The following is a 20,635-nucleotide window of genomic DNA, read 5'->3' as shown; positions in this document are numbered from 1 at the left end:
TCCAAAATATAGCCCTGAAAAGTTGCATTTTTATATTGATGTACTTGTGTTTTTCACTTTATGCATACCTATGTTAATACCCATATATAATTAATCAAGAGATATTTAAATATGTTCTTCTAGACATTCATGGAGCTTTTTTTTTTTTAAGTACAATGCCTTAGTTTTATTATCAGTCACATAGCTTTAGAAGGTGCTAGTCTCCTTTTTTTTATGGGGAAAAAAAGTGATGTAAGGCATCAGTGACGTGGTGAATTACATTCAACACACAATGATTATTTCTGCTACGGGCAGCTTGAGGAAACACTAGCAGAGAACACTGGCCTCTGCACAATTCTGCAGCTACAGGATCGGTGAATCTCTGGAGCTCTGCTGCCCTCTCCTGGCCCAATGAGATAAGTGCCTGCCCCAAAGCTTTCGACTTTCTTTGTGTCAGTTTAGTTTCCTCCGCAAAGAAGATACTGGCACCTTAAAAATCCGATTTTCTTTGGTTTCACTCGCATGTAAATAGATGATAACTTGGATTATGGTCAGATTAATTCTGCAACATCATTTAATGTTATACAGAAAGAAAAACTCAGCATCCTCTGTCTTAGTTCAGGCATGACTGGGGCCAGTTGCAGTAAGTGGTTGGAAAAGTCAGTAGCTAAATATAACGGTGACAGCTTTCACAGATAACAGAATCCTGACAGTCAAATTGGCTCGAAGCCCTTAGATTTTGATTGGTTGGTGTGTGTGTGTAATTTTAGTGCACATTTTTAGAAAGAATAACTTTCACTTTCCTTTTCCTTCGTGTCGTTTACTATCTTAAGATGCATGGATCCTTGATTCTCTCATTCTAATTAATCCTGTAATTCTTAGCAGTCTAGTTACTTTATTTTCTCTCAACTGCATACTGCCTAGGAAGAATGGTGCATCATTGGGGTACTAAGTTTGAAATTCATAATCCAAAAGGAGTGAACTACATAAATCAGATTTTTTTTTAATTCCCAATTGTATCCTGGTATGGCATGAGGGTGGTGGGTTATAAGATTTATCAACATCACAGTGCATCAAACTTGTTAATAAACTAGCTTTCTGTATAACAAGTAAAAGAAAGAATTTTTTTAAAAAATGGGAGCACAAAAGGCATGGCATAGTTGGAGTTTAAGGTTCAAGCTTTGTATCCTCTATATATAATGTATTATGTTTTTCAAAAACTTTTTATTAGGAAAGCTATACCAGACGCATAATCACTATACAATGATTAAACATTACCTTTACAATTTATAATCACTGAAATTACAGAATAAATATATGCACATTTCTTTTGAATCTTTGTGTGTGAGAGAGAAAACATTAAAAGTGCTTCCTACAAAGCTGTTAGTGATATATACCCAGTTGCTTTTTTATGTTTTTTTAATATCATATATATATAAGAAAGTGCAGATGTTCTCCAAAAAATCTTGGCATTAGGATGAAGTGTCGGAAAGAGGGTGCTCATCCCTAGGGCTGCGCCTCCGGCCGTTCAACCCCCAGGCCTCCACGTCAGTAGGATCCAGCCTAGAATGTGCCTTTTCCCAGGGTGGTGGGAGTGATGTCATGAGCTGTACACTAGAGGCAAAGGGAAGGTGGAGCTATGGCGAGGAGAGGAATGGGTCAAACGCGAACTCATGAGATTGGGTTGAATAGGAGTGGAGTGTGTGCACCTGCACCAGAAAGAAGAGACGGCAGGGATAAAGACCTGACTGTGTGCAGGAATTTGTGATTTGCGTGTGGTTATGTGTGTGAGAGAAAAAAGAGTGGGTGAGAACATTCGAGCAAGACCCGCCCCCTCCCTCCCCGTCTTGCAGTTTCCAGGCATGCAGCAAACTGCATTGTTAATACATGTACAGAATCTGTGCCATGATGGGAAGAGGAAAGAAAGCCACAAATGTCAATTTGTTTCCCCCCTCCCTGTCAAACAAAACTACAACTAAAATAAAAAGTTACTGAAAATAAAAAGACACATTGAATTTTACTTAATTAGGATCAATACAACGATCCCCAATATACCTTATACATGGCACAGTCAAAGTCTCAAGTTTCAGTATAAAAAAATAATGATAACATTTGCTGGCAAAAGTCTGCGAAGGCACTTCATTGATTAATGATCTGAGTATGGCCCTTCCTCCAAATCACATCTGAGAGGGGAGAGCATACATCTGTATTTTCTAGTTATCATGCGGTTTCAGTTCTGTTCAGGGCAGGAAAGTTTGTGAGAATGGACTTATTGGGACAACTGGAAAGGGAGCAAGGGATATATTTCTTTTATTTTCCTTTTTTCTTTTGGAAAAAAAAAGCACTAATTTATTTTTCTTTTTCTGTTAGAACCTATATGTTGTCTTCTCCAGGACTTCGAGGTAATCCGGCTTAGTTTGAAGTTTGGCCCTTAACTCGAGGTAATCACTTTTTTGGGTTTGGTGGTCTGTGAAGCCCTTTCCAGCCGAGAAGAGAAGGGTTTCTTTGAGCCTGGCGTCCTGCTGTAAGTCTGGGTATTGCATGCCAGGAGGGTGGACGTGCAGTTCCTTTAATTTGGGCACTGTGCCATAGAGGCAGTCCACGAATCCCACTGTGCAGGGAGCTGGCTGTGGCCTGTCTCGGTCTAGTAGCATACTGCCACCGCCACAGCCTCCCCCGGGAGGAAACAGCACCACCCCACCATTCTTCTCATGGTGGCGGAACCCAGCCAAGTCTCCCCCACTTCCCGCAGCTACCCCTGAAACCCCACCAACTGCTGGGTGGTGAGGGTGAGGATGATGATGATTCCCCGTCACTATGGTGTTGAGCTGGGAGCTGGACACTGCCAGGGCCCACTCCTTTTCTTTTTCCAGCAAGGTCCGGTAGTTGCTGTGGTTCTCCTTGGGTGTCTCAGAAAACTGCTCACTTCCTAGAAGAACCTCACCCATTCCTGGTGGTTGTGTCCCAGGGCCCCCACGTTCTGCACTCCCTGCCTCCTGGGCTGATGAAACAGCCACCTCCTCCTCTTCCCGAGGCTTATAGATGGGGTTGTTGCACATCTGAGTAACTGGATGGGGGATGTAGTCATATACATGACCCACAGGAGGGGCCTTCTCTGGGGAGGAAAGAGTTGGTCGACCTCCACCTCCACCACCTCCACCATCCTCAAAAAGCCGGTGGCACTGCATCTGGATGCCAGTAAGGTCCACACCTTCCTGCCTCTTGCTTCTAAAGGGGAGCTTCTTCCGGCGCCGTCGGAGTACATAAGCAAAGAGGCCTGCAGCAACAAAGACTGCTGAAAAGAACAGAACCAGCAGGCTGAGAATCAACACAGAAAGCGGCACAGGGCCCCCAGGGGGAGAGAACTCATAAGGTGATGCACTTGTTGGACCCCCAGCAAGGTGAGACTCTCCAGGCTGGGCTGGGGATGCTCCAGCTGGTGGGACGTGCAGCATCTCTGGGCAGAGAACTTCCAGCTCAATAGTGCGCACATCGCGGTGGGTGAGGTTCTCAGGGCTCCTGCAAAGCACATCGCCCACCACACTGACTGAGCTGATGGTTTCTATCCACTGTTTGAAGGGGACCAGGTCACAGGTACAGTCCCAAGGATTCTCATTGAGGTCTATCTGGACAATGGCATTCAAGTGTTCTAGGACACCAGCCACAGGAAGGTAGAGGAAGTAGTTCTTCCTCAAGTTGAGCCGAGCCAGGGATGTGCCTGCAAAGGCATCTGTTGGCAGGGTCCTCAGCAAATTATTGTTGAGGAATAGCAGCTTCAAGTTGGGCATGAGGCTGAAGGCTGCAGGCTGGATTTCCCGGATGACGTTGAACTCAAAGTACAAGTAGTGCAAACTCTGTAGGCCTCGAAACATGCCTGGTGTCAGCTTCTCGATATCATTGCCATTGAGGAAGAGGCTCTTTAGGTTGGGCAAGTTAATGAATGCCCCATCCTGGACATAAGAAATACGATTGTTCCCCAGGTGCAAGAGATCCAAGGAAGAGAAATTCCAGAAATCAGAACGGTATATTTTCTGAATCAGATTGCTACTCAGGTACAGTTTCTTGGCATTCAATGGCCTTGGAAGAAGTTCAGAAATGTTATTAAATCCTCGCTCTTTGCAGTTTACAGTCAAACCAAGGTCATTGATGTGCAAATTACAGGTACACCCAGTAGGGCATATTATGGGAATGGGTGGTCTGGTCTGGTAAGGAGCAATGGGAGGTTGGTTTGGACCAGGATATAGAGCTTGGGATGTGGAGGGTGGCCTTGGTGTTCGGGGCTGTTTTGTGGGCTTCGGCTGTTTATTTGAGGACTTGTATTCAACAGAGGAAGCAGTCAAATGGACAGAGGACAGCATTGAGGAAGGCTTAGTTGGCCATGCATTCTCCTTGCTTGATGACAAGTGAGGAATCCCCAAACTAGCCTCCACCTCAGAGTCAGACAACAAAGGACAGAGTTCTGTCTTCCTGATTTCTCGAAGATCCTTTCCATGGAAATGGAAAGGGGTCTCACAGGTGATATCTCCCACCAGGGCAGTGTAAGGAATGCGTTCCAGCCAACTCTTTAGTTGCACAATCTCACATGTACAGTTCCAAGGATTCTCTTCCAACTGGAGCTCCATCAGGCTTCTGCCAATGTGGTCTAGCATTCCTCGGTAAAAAAGAACCTTTAACCTGTTTCCACGTAGGTCCAAATGAGTTAAGGAGACAGCCTTAAATAAATTGGTTGGAAGCATGGGGATGAGATTATCATTTAAAATCAGAACCCTCAATTTACTTAGGTTCCGAAATGCCCCACTCTCAATACGTTTAATGACGTTGTAATCTGCCTGCAGATATTCCAGACTTTCCAAGCCAAGGAAGGTGTCATTTCTGAAGACATCTAGTTTGTTCTCATGTAGATATAGCCGTTTTAAAATCTTAAGACCATTGAAAGCTCCTGTTTGAATGTCCTGCAATGCGTTGTTCCCAAGGTTAATGGACACAGCGTTATTCAAATGAAGAAAACTGTTGGTGTACAATTTCCTCATTGAATTCCTCTGCAGATACAGTTTAAAAGGTCTTGACCAGAACTCAGTAATCTGACTAATATTTGTAAATCCTTTACTGTCACAATGTATATGAAAGAGGCTTTCTTTAACTTCACAGTAGCATGGATCAAAACAGGGCTCGTCTATTTCCTCTGAGTCCTCTATTAGGGGAATTGGGGTAGTCCATCCTAGAGCAATTGTGCTTAGAAGAATTATCCACAACATCCTCCCTCTGTGAAGCATCTCAGCTATGGAAGATGTCATCATTCCTGGTTGATTACAAAACTGCAACAGAAATAAAGATGCAGATTTTTAGCTTTTAGTCATACGCACTATTATAATTGACTCCTATATGTGGGGCTTTTCAAGAGTAATATAAAAACTTCAGCAGTTATTGAAATGACACTCAAAACGACCTGTCAACATGCTTAATATGTCTTATATTTTAAACTTAGGAGACTCTGAAATATTGTACCATGCGATGACATTTTCCTGAACCAATCCATACTTGGTAAAGGGCATACCATACAAACGGAGACAACCTTCATTGCCTGTTAGAGCAAGCAGGGAACTGGTTTACAGTGATGCCTTTTAGGTACAGGCAGATTCAGTAATAATGGCAATTTGGCGATTACACCTGTTTGCCTGTTAAAACTCACATTGATATCAGAGGTGCCCATTATAGATCTGATCGGAAATCTGATGGAAAAAACAATAATGTTTTTTAAACTATAGGTTTCTACTCATAAAAAGACATGGCATACCCCAAAGTTATTAGGTTAAAGAGTATGATAAAGTATGAGCCCATTTCCCAATATCAGATGTTGAGATGTATAAGATGAGTGGTATCTCGGAAGAACTTAAGATTTCTCTTAAGAAATGATCACAACATGCTTAAATATAGTGTCTGCTCAGTAACACACCATACCCCCCCACCTCCTTTTGCCCAAGCTCAGATTATTAACATCTCCATTAATTAAATAATTTCTACATATGTGTATCATTTGGCTATTTAAACCCATTAGGAGTGATTAGCCTTTCTAAAACAAGCCCATGCAATTGTCAGAGCTAAAGATAGTGACAGCTAAAGGCTGCTGAGGCTGGGAGTGTCTGTATTAAACACTTGCAGAGCTTAGTTTTGAATTTGTATCTGTGCCTTCAAGATCAACTGAGGAACCCTGGAAAAAGCTAGCATGGCAGGTAGCTGGTTAGAGGAGAGGTGGGTAGTTAAAGGCAAGAAAAGCTGGAAACCTTGATTCTTACCTGCTGATAAATGATCTATCACATGAAGACATTTCAAAGAAAGACATCATTCTTTTTCAATCAGAAGAAACAAATATAGTTCATTGTTCTAATAATACAGAGCCTGCCTCTGTCTCTCTTTCCTTGCCTAATATCATCAGTATATGAAGATGCATACATTAATAAATTATAATAATGCAGTTTTATTAGATTGCCCTTTCTGAGTCTCTGAAATATTGATCAAAATTGAATGGTTGTTTTTAATCAATAAAAATAGACCAGAGTTTTTAGCATATCTTTTTCTTCCATACATAGATACATACATTAAGGAAATATTTTGTCAACCCTTTAACTTAAAACACAATGATATAATTTAAAGGGAGAACGAATCTTCACATTCCACTGGCATAGAATGTACACAGCTGTAAGGAAAGGAGAGCCCATGAGAAAGCAAAGAGAAACCTGCCTCAGGCATGCAGTACTCAATTTTTAGAAACAATTAAATGAAAAAAAAGAGAGAAGGCAGATGAGGCTACATTGCAGTATCAGTTAGTCTTCTTCCCTGTCTCCCTTATAAAATATTAAAATCTGCTTAAGTTCTTTCTTTTTTCATCATTCTTTTTTAAAAATATTTTTCTTGTTTTCAAGGTCCCTGGGGTTTAGTCAAGAAAGACTCCAGATGACTTTGACTTACCTATTTTGCAGGAGGTTTTTTTTTTTTTTTAGCATAGAACATGGGGGGGGGGGCGGGGAGAAGCTTGGGTTTAAGGATTCTGTCTTTCCCTCTCCCTCCCTTCCTTTTGCTGAAGCTGAAGCAAAGGGGGATGGGGGCGAGGGGGTGGGGGCTAAGAGAAAAAAATAAAAGGCAGCAAGCTTGAGACGTGCTGGGAATGCAATAGGCCTTTCAATGGGCTTCTTTAGGATGCAGAACTGCCGCTTGGCACACTCAATAGAGGAGGGAAGAGAAGGGGCTGCTGCAGGCTTCCAGCTTTGCTGCCGCCGCCGCCGCCGCCGCCGTGGCTGCTCTCTCTGGGTACCGGCAGCACATCATTGGGCAGTGAGAGGAAGGGCGGGAGGAAGGCAGGGAGGAAAGCAGGCTCAATCACAGTGCAGAATCTCGGACTTCTCTCGCGCTGGCTTTCTCTTTTTTTAAATTTGTGCTGTAACCCTGGATCCGGCTTTCCACGTCACCAAAATGAACTCCAAGCAGGGGAACGCGCTTAGCATGGGATCGGGCGCGAGCACTAGGAAGCCCTGACTATACAGTTTGTGTGTGTGTGTGTGTGTGTTTAAAGGGAGAGAAAATAAGTGGAGGGGTCGAGATGACAAATTGTCAAAATAAGAAACAAGAAGGAAGAAGAGAACAATCTAGGGAAACATTCCTTTGCTGGGGAAGGTGGAGAACATGGGAGGGGTGAAGGGTATAGGCATTTACTTTTTTCTTTTTCTTATTTTTTTTAACTCTCAAGGAAACCACCGCCTGACTGGTTTGCTCCTCTAATTCCCAAAACTCCTCTCTTTGGTGTAGACTGGTTGAAAAGTAAGACTGTTCTTCGACATTATCCTTTTCACAGCACAGACAGACACTTCCCTCTAAAGACGGGGATACACGGAAATTCGGTCCCCAAAGCAGAAGAGCTGAATCCAGCTGATTCTGCTTGGGTGTCCCAAATAAGAGCTCAGGCAACCTGAGCGACTTGGACCGAGTTTTCCCTGCGTTTTGCTTCGATCTCTCTGCACCAGGAATCCTTTTGTTGTGCTGCAGCTCAAGCCTTCGATTTCCCCTGAATTCAACAGCCATGTGTTCGCTTCCACCTTTCAAAAAACAAAGACAAACCAATGCTCTGGTAGGAGACGCAGACCAGTTGGGTGACAATGGCACATTTCACTTTCTTCCACCAAAGACCTCGCGGGGATAGGGGGAAGCATTTCAGGGTTTAGAGTCTTTATTATTTTTCTTTCCTTGTTTTCTTTTACTTTCCTTTTTTGGGGGGCGGGGGGCTCAAATATTTCTCCGTAATACTTTGGGAAAGGAGACGGTAGGGAGTCATGGGGATGGGGGTGGGCGAATGAGGGAATATGTTGCAGTGAAGAGGGGACATCAGATCATAGTTCACAGAACGCTCTAAGAGGAAATTTTAAAGGCTCAACTGACGGTTCTACAGCCCTACCTGATGGGAGGAAATGCAGCTTAGAGGGAAAACGAGAGAGGCAAGTGTGCAGCAAACGAGCCCCCCCTACATAGGGGGACCTGTGCGTCGTCGATGCCCCCCCCCCGCACCCCCCGCGCGCGCACACACACACGCACCAGTCCTGTCACCAGCTCATGGGGAAGGGAGGGACTTTCTGGTCGCTAAAGAAGTGGACTGAACCTCAGTTGCCCAAGGGCTCAAAGTTAGCGGGTGGAGACGGCCTTCCCTTAAACGACTTTTTGCAAAACCAAATTTTAAAGAAAACCTCAGTTTATGTATCAGTTTCTTACCATTCTAAATATACATGTCACCTAATTCAACAAAACGTTGCTTAAAAGCCAGTCATAGGAAATTTACATGATATTTTGCATTTGAAATGGCCGCACCTGTGTCCACCGCTCCACAGTAGCTAAGATTGGAAACAACGATCAGAGACTTAAGTAAGCAGACGGGCAGGATTCTCTAAGTCTACACCCTTAATATTCCAGACCCACCCTGTTTCTCAGATAGGTCTGAGAAGCAGAACACCGACAGCCTGAACTCAGAAGCAGAGCAGGCCAATACTCAATCCCATACCCAGCTGCCAACCGCCCCCCCTCACACACACACACCACCTTCTGTACCCAACGTGCAGAGGCGGTGACTGTTTAGCGGATCTTATCGTAACCCGTGATGCGATGGAATCGATGGGTAACCGGGAAGCTTCCTTGAGCTTCCCAGTGACGGTAAATGCTCTCTCTGCAATCATTCTTTATTCTCTCTTGAGCTACAGCCCCCTAAGTTCTTAATTTGGGCCATGTCCTAAAAGCTATTTCACCCTTTTGCCTTCCTTTATCTCAGTATAGCGTGTCTAAGCGATAGGACGAGCTCCAAAAGTTAGGGGATGAAGGGCCTTGAGCCCCTCTTCCTGCTGTGAGCACCAGGCAACGTTTGTTTGTCCACGGGGAGGACAAGAAGCCCTTTCTCCACACTGTGCTCCCTTCCCACCGCCCCCTCCCCTTTGCCTGATCTCCAGCCCACTAATCTCTCCATATCTAAGATTAAATATTCCAATATGGAAGCAAAACGATCTCCCCTAGAACAAATAATTAAAATGCTGCATCATTCATTTTCTGAAGAGCTCTGAGCCTTCTACAGATCCTTTTCTAATCTGCTATCGCCAGGCGAAACGCACAATGGGTCTGTTTAGAAATGGAAAATGGTTAAAAGCTCAAGTCGTTTTCCTTCTATCTTTTACAACACGAGCTAGCGATCCACTGGGGGAGGGGCCCTCCGCTCCGCCACCTGGCCTATTTGTTGGAGTTACTTACGATTTCCTCCCCCATAAAAGGGGTCCGAGGGTATGTATGTTAGTTTCCAGCACCACTCCTCCTACCATCGTGCTTACAGCTAAATGATCCAGTTCCAAAATGCAACAAACCCCTAGCACCTGTGAGCGTACAGAAGCCACCGCGGCCAAACTCTCTCTGTTCTACAATGTACATACATCCTACAACCGAGAAATACTGGTTTCAGTTAGGCAAAGTAGGAATGGATGACCGCGAGTACCTATCGGTGCAGAGCGCTCACGATCTCCGAGGTTTGCTCCGAGGGGCTTCCCAGCGGGAGGCACAAACTCTCTGGGAGGCTGAATTGTATCCATTATGCCGTAGCCTTGAGTTTCTCCTCCTCTGGCCACCAAGTTTCAGAAAGGCCACCAAATCACGCTTGTAATCCTTTCAAGTGTTTCCACCTTTGAGACTTGCAGGCAAATGGTCGCTGCATACCAATGGGAGAGCCGGGCGCGCACCTAGCGCGGCGACGCCGGTGACAGGGAGCTCACGACCACAGCTCTACATGCCCTCGATGGCAGACAGACAACGTGAGTGTCCCAGGACAGGGTTCTTTGATTTAAAATCTCGGTACTCTCGATTCAGTGGCGAGCTTCGCGGTCCCCAAGAGCCCTGGCTCGATTTCTGGGGTTTTCTCTCTCTTTCTCTCTTCCTGAAAGGTTGTCCACTCAGAGCGCAGTCCCTGCCCGAGGCCTCCTTCTATCCGAGGAGATGGAACTAGCCCTCGTCTTCTCCGGATGTCTTTGCTCTTGACTCTGGGTGGGTGGGAGTTGGGGTGGGTGGTGTGAAAATGAGACAAGAAGAGGGTGGGGAGAGGCGGGAAGGAGGCAGCAAGGGGGCGACTAGATCCCAGATCCCAGCATTGGCCAGAGGACGAAGGTGGTGGGGGGAGGGAGAGAGAGAGAGAGAGAGAGAGAGAGGATACAAATACAACAGTATGGCTGTACACAGCAAATTCCACTTCGATTTGGGGGATCTCAGGCAAAGCACGAAGGTGAAGCGATCCTGTTGGCAGAGAGTGAGCTCCCTGACAGCTCACCATTCAAGCACCCTCACTTCTCGAGCCCAAGAGGGTGGGGGGCGGGGAAGGGGACCGCGGAACGTTTCAGGCCAAGGAGACGCTCGCGGCGGCGGCATCGCTTAAGACTGACCTGCTTTAAAAGTGCCACTTTAATGGCCTAGGAAATAACTAAAATCGGATTACACGTTACTTACCAACGTCTGCACGCACACAGGGAGCGCCAGGTCGGGTACTAGGAGGCAATATAGGAAACGCCGGGCTGGAGCCCGAATGCAAAGCCATCAGCCGCCCCCAAATCGCGCACGGAGGGAGCGGCGCTCGGGAGCCCCCAGATCAGCCCATCGCCGGAGCCTCCGCCAGCTTGTCCCCCCCGCACCCCCGGCCCCTCCTCCGCGCCAACTGTGTAAATCAGCCGCCGCAGTCCTCTCGCCGCGCATCGCAGGCAAATCCCTGCTTAGGAAGCAAGGAAGCAAGTGATCTCTCTCTCGCTCGCTCGCTCTCTCTCTCTCTCTGTCTCTCTCTCTCTCTGTCTCTCTGTCTCTCTCTCTGTCTCTCTTTCTCTCTCTCCTTTATCGGTTATAATCTGGCAGCTCTACAAAGAGAAACCCTGTAAAATTGAGTGACAGGAAGTCTGCATTCTGTGTCTGTGGATTGATTTTAACTTTTATTTGCAGATGAGAGATGGCTATTTGGAAAATTACAGCCCAGGCCCGAGGCGGGGTGGGCGGGCGGGGTGATCAAATTAAGAGCGTCTAAGCCGTATTGGTGGGCGGTATCGCTAAACGCCTCCTGGAAGCGGTTTCCAAGAGATTTGCAGTAGCCCCCCACCTTCATGATGCATAGGTGACAGTTTGAAAGTACACATATTTCCTCATCTGTTTACACTTGCTAATAGGGAGGAAAATAAAACTGTAGGGTGAGGGGCATTTGGGTACGATTTCGTGACAAATTAAATAAAGACCCTTGAACAATTATTGCACATATGTGAAAGTATTATAACAACATTATATACCCACTGGATGCGACCATTACCCCCACTGCAGTCATGCTAATGCAGTCATTTAGTGCTCCATTCAATCTGCAGTGTAAACCAACGCAGTTCTTTTTAATAGATCCCTTTCATCAGCGACTGTGTTGGAGAGAGGGCGGTCTTCCACTAACTCCCAAACTGAACAGGAGGTAGTCTGGGAATCATCTCTGTATCTCTTGCCATTCCTTCCCGAAGTGAATGCAATAAATTGTCCAGGACAAGAGAAGTTGTGTAGCTATTATAATTGTAGATGTAAAATGAACTCAGCCTGATTTTCAAAAGCTTTCAAAGGAACCCTAACTCAACCCGTTCAAAGAGACAGTACTCTCTTTTGATTTACGTATGAAAACCTTTGAGAAACAGGCCTGGAGATGTGCTTTTAGCCTTTAGTTAATGGACTTTCTCTCTCTTACGCTATACCATTGTCACTCAATATTATACATATAATACCACAAGTCCTCCATATTACCTTCATTAAAAGAGGAAAGGGGATGGAACTGGTCGTAGTGAAAACCAGTGGCCTGTGGATTTTTTTTTTTTTGATTTTATATAGATTTTAGCCAAATTCAGTATGGCAACTGTATTGGTGATCCATGGTGTGAGTTTAGATTGCTTTTTTAAAACTAGCATACTTATGATGTTTCAATTTGTTCTCCAAAATACTCAGTGTTCTTTAAGATTATTTAGATTAACAAGGTATCTACAAGGACCTAGAAAATGATAAAAGCACAACAACATCAAAACCTATTCTTTTAAATATGGCTTTTCAGATCTATTGGCACAAATTCCAAACCTCTCCTTGGTGTTTTCTTGGATAATAAATGCTTCCGTGTAGTTTTACATATGTGAAGACATGGATGTGAAAAGTACGTTTGTCTTGGGTTTTTCATTCACTAGGTCTCCAAAATGAGTTTTAAAGAGGTATATCCAGGAAAAGTTGCAAAAAATGTCCATCCCTATAACAAATCAGGCTGATTTAGGAGAAACTAAGCTACATCAGTAGGCTGATGAGTCACAGAGATGTTTTTGGCCTTTTCAGGTGGTTGCTCAATTCGAGAAGAATCACTCCTGAGTACACCATATTCTATGTGGGCAAGTGTGAAATCACACACATGCCCCTGAGCCTCAGGGCTGGAGGATATTAGAGTAACCCTGAAAGAAATCAGGCAACATCATTCCTAAAATAGGTGAATCTCTTAACTTTTTGGAACTGTTTTCATTTTATATGATTTTCAAGGCTATTTGTTAATGAGAAGACTCTGAATATGTTAATATGTTTACTCTGAACAGGTGTTGGTATGGCCTAATGGTACTAGGGAACCACAGAAGACTGAAAAGCTAGGATAGACTGTTAGTGTGAAAAGTGAGTACTTCCAACACAGATATCTCAGGCCAGATAAAAATGTTGCGGGGTGATTGTAATGGACCTCTGAGTGATTCTGTGTTGTGACTTTTTAGTGCATTCTGCAAAGGTATTTACACAGCCATAGTTTCATTTTAATCAAACATAATTTACATTGCAGAAAGCAAGAAATCTCATGAAAAAACTGTTTGTTACTGATGATGCAGAATGGATAAAAGGAAAACATAGAAATAGCATACGGAATGTAATTTTCAGTTCAACGAAGATTAAATATGTTCATATTTCTGATTGACATATGTATTTTTAGTTACAAAGACATTACAGTATTTTATAGTTTCCTTTTAAGTACTTTGTCATTTTCCAGAGACAGACAATGGTATTAAAATGAATAAAGTAGGCATATTTTTCTGTCTAGTATATATTTACCTACTCTGATTTAAGTAAAATAAATAAATACATCTTTTGAAAGATTTAATAGTAATTGAAGTCATACTAGAAACTTTGTGGTATAACGGAGCATTCAGCCAAGAAATTCCAAACTCTGCAGCAATTTATGATTATGTATTGCATACCTCAGTCATCTCTATATTGTATTTCATCTGTTTTTAACTATTGCACAAACATTCGTGAAGCCTACCTCTTTTTTTCTTGGTCCATTCCAAATAATTTTTAAGCCAACAAACTACATGTTTGATAGTTATCAAAAAGCTAATTATGTCCTCATTTGATTAACTTTTGCTACCACTGTTGAAACAATTGAAAATATAGTTACACACATGATTTTATAAATAGGAATTTAGCCTGAAAAACATTAAGCAAATAAAAATGTGGTAAAACAGACATGTTTTCAGTCTTGTTCTGTTTGAAGGCTTGTTAGTGTTTATTGAAAGAGTTCACAGGATGGAACAATTCAGACTGAGGGATGTGTACTTACTTAAATGTTTGTTTGTATATATCTTCCTATACCACCATAGAAGAAACATTTATCATGTAGAAAAAGTTCCAAAGCCATTGATAACTTTGCTTTTCCAAAAGCATCCTGTAAAATTTAGTGAGTCAACGTAGATTTGTGGGTGATAGCTGCATGATCATCATAACTAACAAGCTATAAATATGGAGAAGTAGTTACAAGATTTCAATTAGACATTGATCTTTTCTATCCTGTTTCACTAAAACATTTAGAAGCACTTTGTAGGCATCCACTAAATGAATCGTCAGTTTATTTTTTAATTAAACACGTGTTTTAATCTCAAAGGTTAAGTGAACTATTTTAGGATGCCCAGATAATTTATCCAATATGAACAAAGCTTCCAAATTTTATTTGTAGTCTGGCTTAAGCATAGAAAGTTATTGTTTCCTTTATAAGAGATTTTCTAAAATTCATCCGGATTAATAGATGGTAGACGTTAAGATTAAAACTACTGAGAGGAAAACAAAAACCCTAAAAAACCAAGATAAGGACAAATTAATCAAATATATATTTTTTAAAAGCATTAAATTGTTGCATAATACACCAGGAAATAAAGAATAGGTGTTGTATGTAGTGGAAAGAGGTAAATCACGTAAGTTTTAGCAGTGAAGGAAGTTTTTCTTAAGAAAATGTATGATGAGAAAAGGGAATGAGCATCATTTTATAACCTCATAGAGTCTCAGAATTGAGAGACTTGAAAGATTATCTAGTCTGACCAGTTATGTGATATTCGGATCCCTACTTCACCATCCCTTGCCAAGTTGTTATCCAGACTGTGCTTTAATATTGCCTATAATGTGGAGCTTAGTACATTTCAGGGCAGCCCATTTTATTTTTGGAGAAATCTAACTGATAAAAAATTTTATAAGCAAACTGAAAAAAATTTTTTTTCTACTTCTCCTTAGTGTGTCTTAGTTACCCCTTGAGGATTTGTTTAAAAATCTAAGTCAATGAACTTCCTACGTATTTGAGTTAGGTTTATATTTATGTAGAGAAACTCATCTGGCAGGTAGAAATGCAGAGCAGTCTTCAAGAGAAGATTTGGGGCTAGAGATGGAGTCATTTAAATTGATAAGATAATTGAAGCCAGGAAACTATAGAATTTGTAGTAACGACTAAAGTGACAAAATGTTAGAAGGCACGATAGTGTGTGAAAGTTATTTCAGAAATATTCAAACTGTTTTAACTAATTTTCATGGAAATCCCTTTGGCACCACATTTCAAGTTCTGTATGTGTCCTCTTAATCTACACATTTAAAATAAACTACAGCATCATAAAGGAATAGTATCGGCATCAGCTAAAGAGGTCAAAGAGCCTAAACAGTACACGTAGATGTTTATAAATCAAATCAAATTTCCCATGGTCTTTGAATTTTTGAAAGCTATTCGAGAAATGAATACGAAATGGATATTTTTAAATGAGGCTGATTTCAATATAAAGCCCAATGAAAAATTCTTTCCCCATCAACCATGGGACAAGATAAAAGGCTTTAATATGACTGCGTGCTGGAATTCAGAGATAATGGAAATCTTATGTACAACCTTGCATTTAAAGATAGAACAGGAATGATATGAAACATTGAATATATATCTGAATGTCAGCAATTCCTAAAGTGACTTAAATCCAAAAAAGTAAAGTTTCCTTGAATTGACTGCATTCCTTATACCACTCTGCCGAGTTACTTAGGCACATAGCTTCTTCTACCCTTTATGTTCTGTCTAAATCTCCCTTCACATTTCTGTGTTGTTATAATTAATGTTTAGTGATTCCCATATCTGTAACTCTGTCTTTTGAGTATTGAAATTGATGTTTTGCGTATTCTTTTCATATTTGGGTAACTAAAGGAAAATATATGATTCCATGGGTGCCAGTTTTTTTCTATCATATCCAACAAAATACTCTTCTTTCACAGGTAAATTGTCTGAATTTTATTCCCTGTGATGGTAGTGATGTTAAGAATTTGGTGAGTGGGAAAATGTTTATTACAAGTGTTATTTTTAGCAAATCTTCTAAATAACAAGAAGAAAAAATTAATAAATATATGCGGCATAGCTAAGATACCAATCACTGTTTGTTAATCATGGCAAAATTTTCAAATAATGTGATGCTCTCAAATTTATGATGCTATAAATTTACCCCTTTCCAAAAATATCATCAAACACCTCCTATAAAGCTTCACTGAAAATATAAATAAAAAATAAATAGTATTTGCATATTTGAACATGTATTTGTAGTGTTGCACCCTTAATATTTTCAAAGGCTAATCTGACCTAAAACTAATTTTCTTATTTCTTTGTCTAGTTGGATATTTTCATTGAAGAGGTAGTGGTGAAATGTCTTACGTGATTAAGACAGTGACAGAGTGTTTCTAACCCTGCCTCCCCCTCTTCCATCTTGAAACACTTTATGTTTGATCTTGTAATATTTCATTTGAAACGCTGTGAAAAGTAGCCAAAATATGCCTTCACATATGCAAATGATACATATGTGTGTGTGTATCTTTGTATGCATGTGGTTTGGGAGGATACAAAATTGGAAATTAATGGATTCCTTACAAAATCTTTGAATTGTTTTGTCAGCAAAAATTGTTTTGTCTCTAGGAGAGGCATACCGAGTTTCAAACATTCTATAGTATAACAGAAAAAATAGTTATCCATGAGATATTAAAATTGAACTATGCATCTTCAATATCCTTTTTGTTGATATTGGATGATGATATTCATTGAGTTGAAAACTCTTGAAACACTCATGTCACAAAGGATCAGATAGATAATCTGTGGGAACTCACCTTTTTCTGTGGGCTTAAACCAATACCCTGGGAAGATAACTCTGTTCAACAATAGGCTGACATCAACTCCCTATGTGCAAGCACTTCCTATCATTTATAAAAAGATAATACGTTTTTTAAATTCTACTGCCTTTTAGCTCTTATGCCAAAATATATAAAAATCTAAAGTAACAAAGACTTGAACACTTTTAATGTTCCTTAGAATTTTTGGCAATCTAGTTTAAGAAAAGGAGGAATTTTTAAAAAGGATTTACAGCATTATTTCACGGAAATTCAAGGACTGAAACAAGTACAGCCAGACCTCCTGGGAAACATAATTGGAAATTAGGCCACACTTTGTCTCTCTCAGGGTCCACATGGTCTCGCTGTCACCTCCCTCACTTCCCATCTGTTCTCTACAGCAGCAAGAATGATTCTAAAAATGTAAGTTTGATATTGTCTTCGAGTAACCCTCCAGTGGCTTCCCATCTCTCTAGGTAAAACAAGCGTTCTGACACAGGTTCACAAGCCCTGTGTGATCTTCCTGCTCACTCCATATCTGACTTCATACCCTGTCACTCACTGTCTTGCTCCCACTATACCAGACTTATTTCCTCCCTTGCTGTTCCTTTGACTTACCCAGCACACACTTATCCCAGAATCTTTTCAACTACCGTTCACTCTGCCCAGAACATCCTTTCCGCAAATATCAGCATGGCTGGCACCTTCACTGCATTCAGGTTTCTATTCAAAGGATACATGATCAAAATGATCAAATGGGTATCCCTGACCGTGCTTCCCTAAGTTGCAATTCCCTCATTAATTTTAAACTTCATGCCCTACTTTATTTTCATTCCCACATTTTTCTCACCTATTGAAATATAGTTTACATGCTTGTGCATATTTACTATCTTCCACTACAAGAATAAGCTTCATGAGAACACAAACTTCAGTTTACTCATTGGGGGCATTCCTGGCACCTAGAACAGTGCCCAACACATAACAGGAACTAACGTAGTAGAGGAATTAAATGAATCAATGTTCTCTCTAATTTCTACTTCTTTTTTGAGTCTGCATCATTGTTTTTTTCTTTCTGCTAAACTGCTTTCTCTGCATCAGCTAGCACACAGCTCATAATTGCTACATGGCCTTTCAGCTGCGATATCTCCACCAACTGGCAACTTCTCTCTTTTACTTTAATTTGAATTCCTGAAAATCTAATTGGACATGCTTATTTTTTCCAGTAACACCACACAAACAATAAGTTTCTGGCCAGTCTATGGATGTGTCCTTTTGGGTCAGGTATATACTCCTGGTCTAATAAGGCTGAACCACTTCAGAGCATGGATGATTAGGTGTAGGGGGCTGTGGGCAGGCAGCCAGGCAACAAAAACATGTCCAGTACATAAAGCCACTGCAGCCACATCGGCATCAATGCTCTTCATTGTTCTGAATCCTGCTCATGAGTCTGACATCACTCCTCCATTCAATGCATCTACCTTCTGCCTCCATGTTCCGTCCTGAACAAATGACTTCGCTGATTTTTCTCTGTTATATTTCTTTGTTAGATATAACTATGCATCTACAAAACTTCTGTGATAAATATATCCATGGCTCTTCCTTGATCGTAAAGACAACAAAATGCCCCTGTCCTCCCATTCTACCCAGGCAGTTCCACCATTTTTTTTGAATGGCAAGCAAGAAATCCCATGTGTCTTTACATAGATCCTGTCATGGACACACCCTAAGATGACCCCCTAATATGTCACACCCTTGCATAGTACCCTCTTCTTTAGTTTAGTGTGGGTGGAAACTGTGACTTGCTTCTACCCAATATAAAATGGAAAAAGTGAAGGGATTTTGCAGAGGTAATTAAAGTCCCAAACCAGTTGATTTTGAGTTTGAAAGGGAGATTATTCTGGGTCAGCCTGACTTCATCAGGTGAAAGTCCTTAAAAAAAAGACTGGTGCCCTCCCTGAAATGAAGACATATTCTCCTGGTAGCCTTGAAGAAGCCAAGGAAATGAATTCTGCCACCAACCTGGTTGTTGTAAGACACACATTCTTCTCCAACTAAGTCTCCAGATAAGTACAGAGCCCAAATGACACCTAGATTGCAGCCTCATAAGACTCTGAGCAGAGGACTCATGTAAGTCATGCCAGGACTGCTGACCTACAGAAACTGAGATAATAAATGTGCCTTGTTTTAATCCACTAAGGTTGTGGTAATTTGTTATGTAGCAATAGAATACAACACAGATCCTTTATTCTAGTTGATTGTAAAGAATAGATATTTTCAGTCCCCATGTTATTTTACTTCATTAGACCCCATCGAGTGACTTTGACATGGATATTTTTGCTTTCTTTGAGTTTTACAGGCTAAATTGTGGAAATAGAAATAATTTACTCCACTTCCTTAGTATACTTCTATTTTGGTGATTTACTCTTTTCCTATATTTTCTCTTAGTGTCTTAAGACTACTGTTAGACTTTCTTTCATGGGACAACACATGGCCATAAGACTTTTCTCCCTCCCCTAGCCACATAATCATCTCCTTTTCATGTAGCATCAACTCCTATCGTTTTGGTTCTGATGAGCATAGACACAGTGTCTTTGGCTGTGAAATTCACGTCTACTCCTCTCCTTAATGTCTCATTTTTTTTTTTTTGTTTATGCATGTGACTATTTTTTTCAATAAAATCATTCTTGAAATTCTTGGGGGTTTTTACTTAAAGAATGATTTTGTAAAGCCAAGACATTTATAGTGGGAAACTTTATCCCCTAATTTATCTGTGTGTTACATTTAAGTGTTCATATGTCAAATTTTACTTGGTAAAAGTTGGACATACCTGTGTTTGGTTAGTGTTTGTTACTTTATTATTTATAAGTTTCTAAATACTATTTATTCTGCTTGCATTCTTAAACTGTATATTTGAGCGTCTTGTATTTCTAAGAAGTTCTATACAACGCTAACCATAGTGCAGCATAAGTCATATAATTTAGGAGTCAGTTAGTAAACTAATGCTTTCACGTTCCACAATGCTAGGAGTTGAAGGTATAGAGACTTGAAGAGTTAACATTATTTTTAATCCCACCAGCACACAAATTTTCAGACTTTACAAACTCATAAAAATTATGTTTTGAATATTTTGTATATAGAGAGAGTCTATTTAAATATTTAAATATTTGAATATTTTGTATATAGAGAGAGTCTATTTAAAAGAAAAAATCATACTTTTCTTTAGAATATGTTTAATGGTATGTGTTGGAAAAACCAATATGTTCATTTACCATACACATGGAAATAAAAAGTTGAGGTGAAATATTGATGAAACAAATTTCTGTGTTTATCTTGCCAGAAATTCTCAAACACTGATTTGAAATTGAACTAATTAAGAATTTCTCTTTCTCAAAGGGGCCCCACAGAGGATATAATCAAGCTATGGTCCACATTTGCCTGGAAAAATATACAGTCACTGTAGATGGGTCCCTTGTTAAATAGTTTCAAAGTCAAATTTTAATTTTAAAGGAAAAGTGAAATCATAGCTCTTGATGCAAGCAGGAAGTAGGAAGAGGGTGGGGGCTGGGACAGCGATGCACATTCATTTTGATCTGTAGGGAATAATGAAACATCCAATAATCACATTTCTAAATGCATATCACAGTATATAAGCCTTTAAGTGTTCTAGTCAATTAATTAATTAAACTTA

The 20,635-nt window shown here is 41.0% G+C and overlaps 1 protein-coding gene across 2 annotated transcripts; it reads right to left on the bottom strand.

The window, feature by feature from the left end:
- Window positions 1-1,193: 1,193 nt before the first annotated feature.
- Window positions 1,194-11,175, bottom strand: SLITRK3 (SLIT and NTRK like family member 3). Of its 2 annotated transcripts, none has more exons than XM_014858906.3 (2): window positions 9,992-10,531; window positions 1,194-5,294 (listed from the first exon to the last, which is right to left on the bottom strand). In XM_014858906.3, the coding sequence occupies exon 2, from the start codon at window positions 5,274-5,276 to the stop codon at window positions 2,346-2,348; it is 2,931 nt and encodes a 976-aa protein (XP_014714392.1). In that variant the 5' UTR covers window positions 5,277-5,294; window positions 9,992-10,531; the 3' UTR covers window positions 1,194-2,345. The 2 variants fall into 2 exon arrangements, with proteins under 2 accessions (XP_014714392.1, XP_014714391.1); XM_014858905.3 differs by lacking the exon at window positions 9,992-10,531 and adding an exon at window positions 10,990-11,175 and having other exon boundaries at window positions 1,200-5,294.
- Window positions 11,176-20,635: the final 9,460 nt, after the last annotated feature.

The sequence above is a fragment of the Equus asinus genome, chromosome 5 (assembly GCF_041296235.1).
Source record: "Equus asinus isolate D_3611 breed Donkey chromosome 5, EquAss-T2T_v2, whole genome shotgun sequence".
Classification (NCBI taxonomy): Eukaryota; Metazoa; Chordata; class Mammalia; order Perissodactyla; family Equidae; genus Equus; species Equus asinus.
This window is presented reverse-complemented; position numbering and strand designations above follow the sequence as displayed.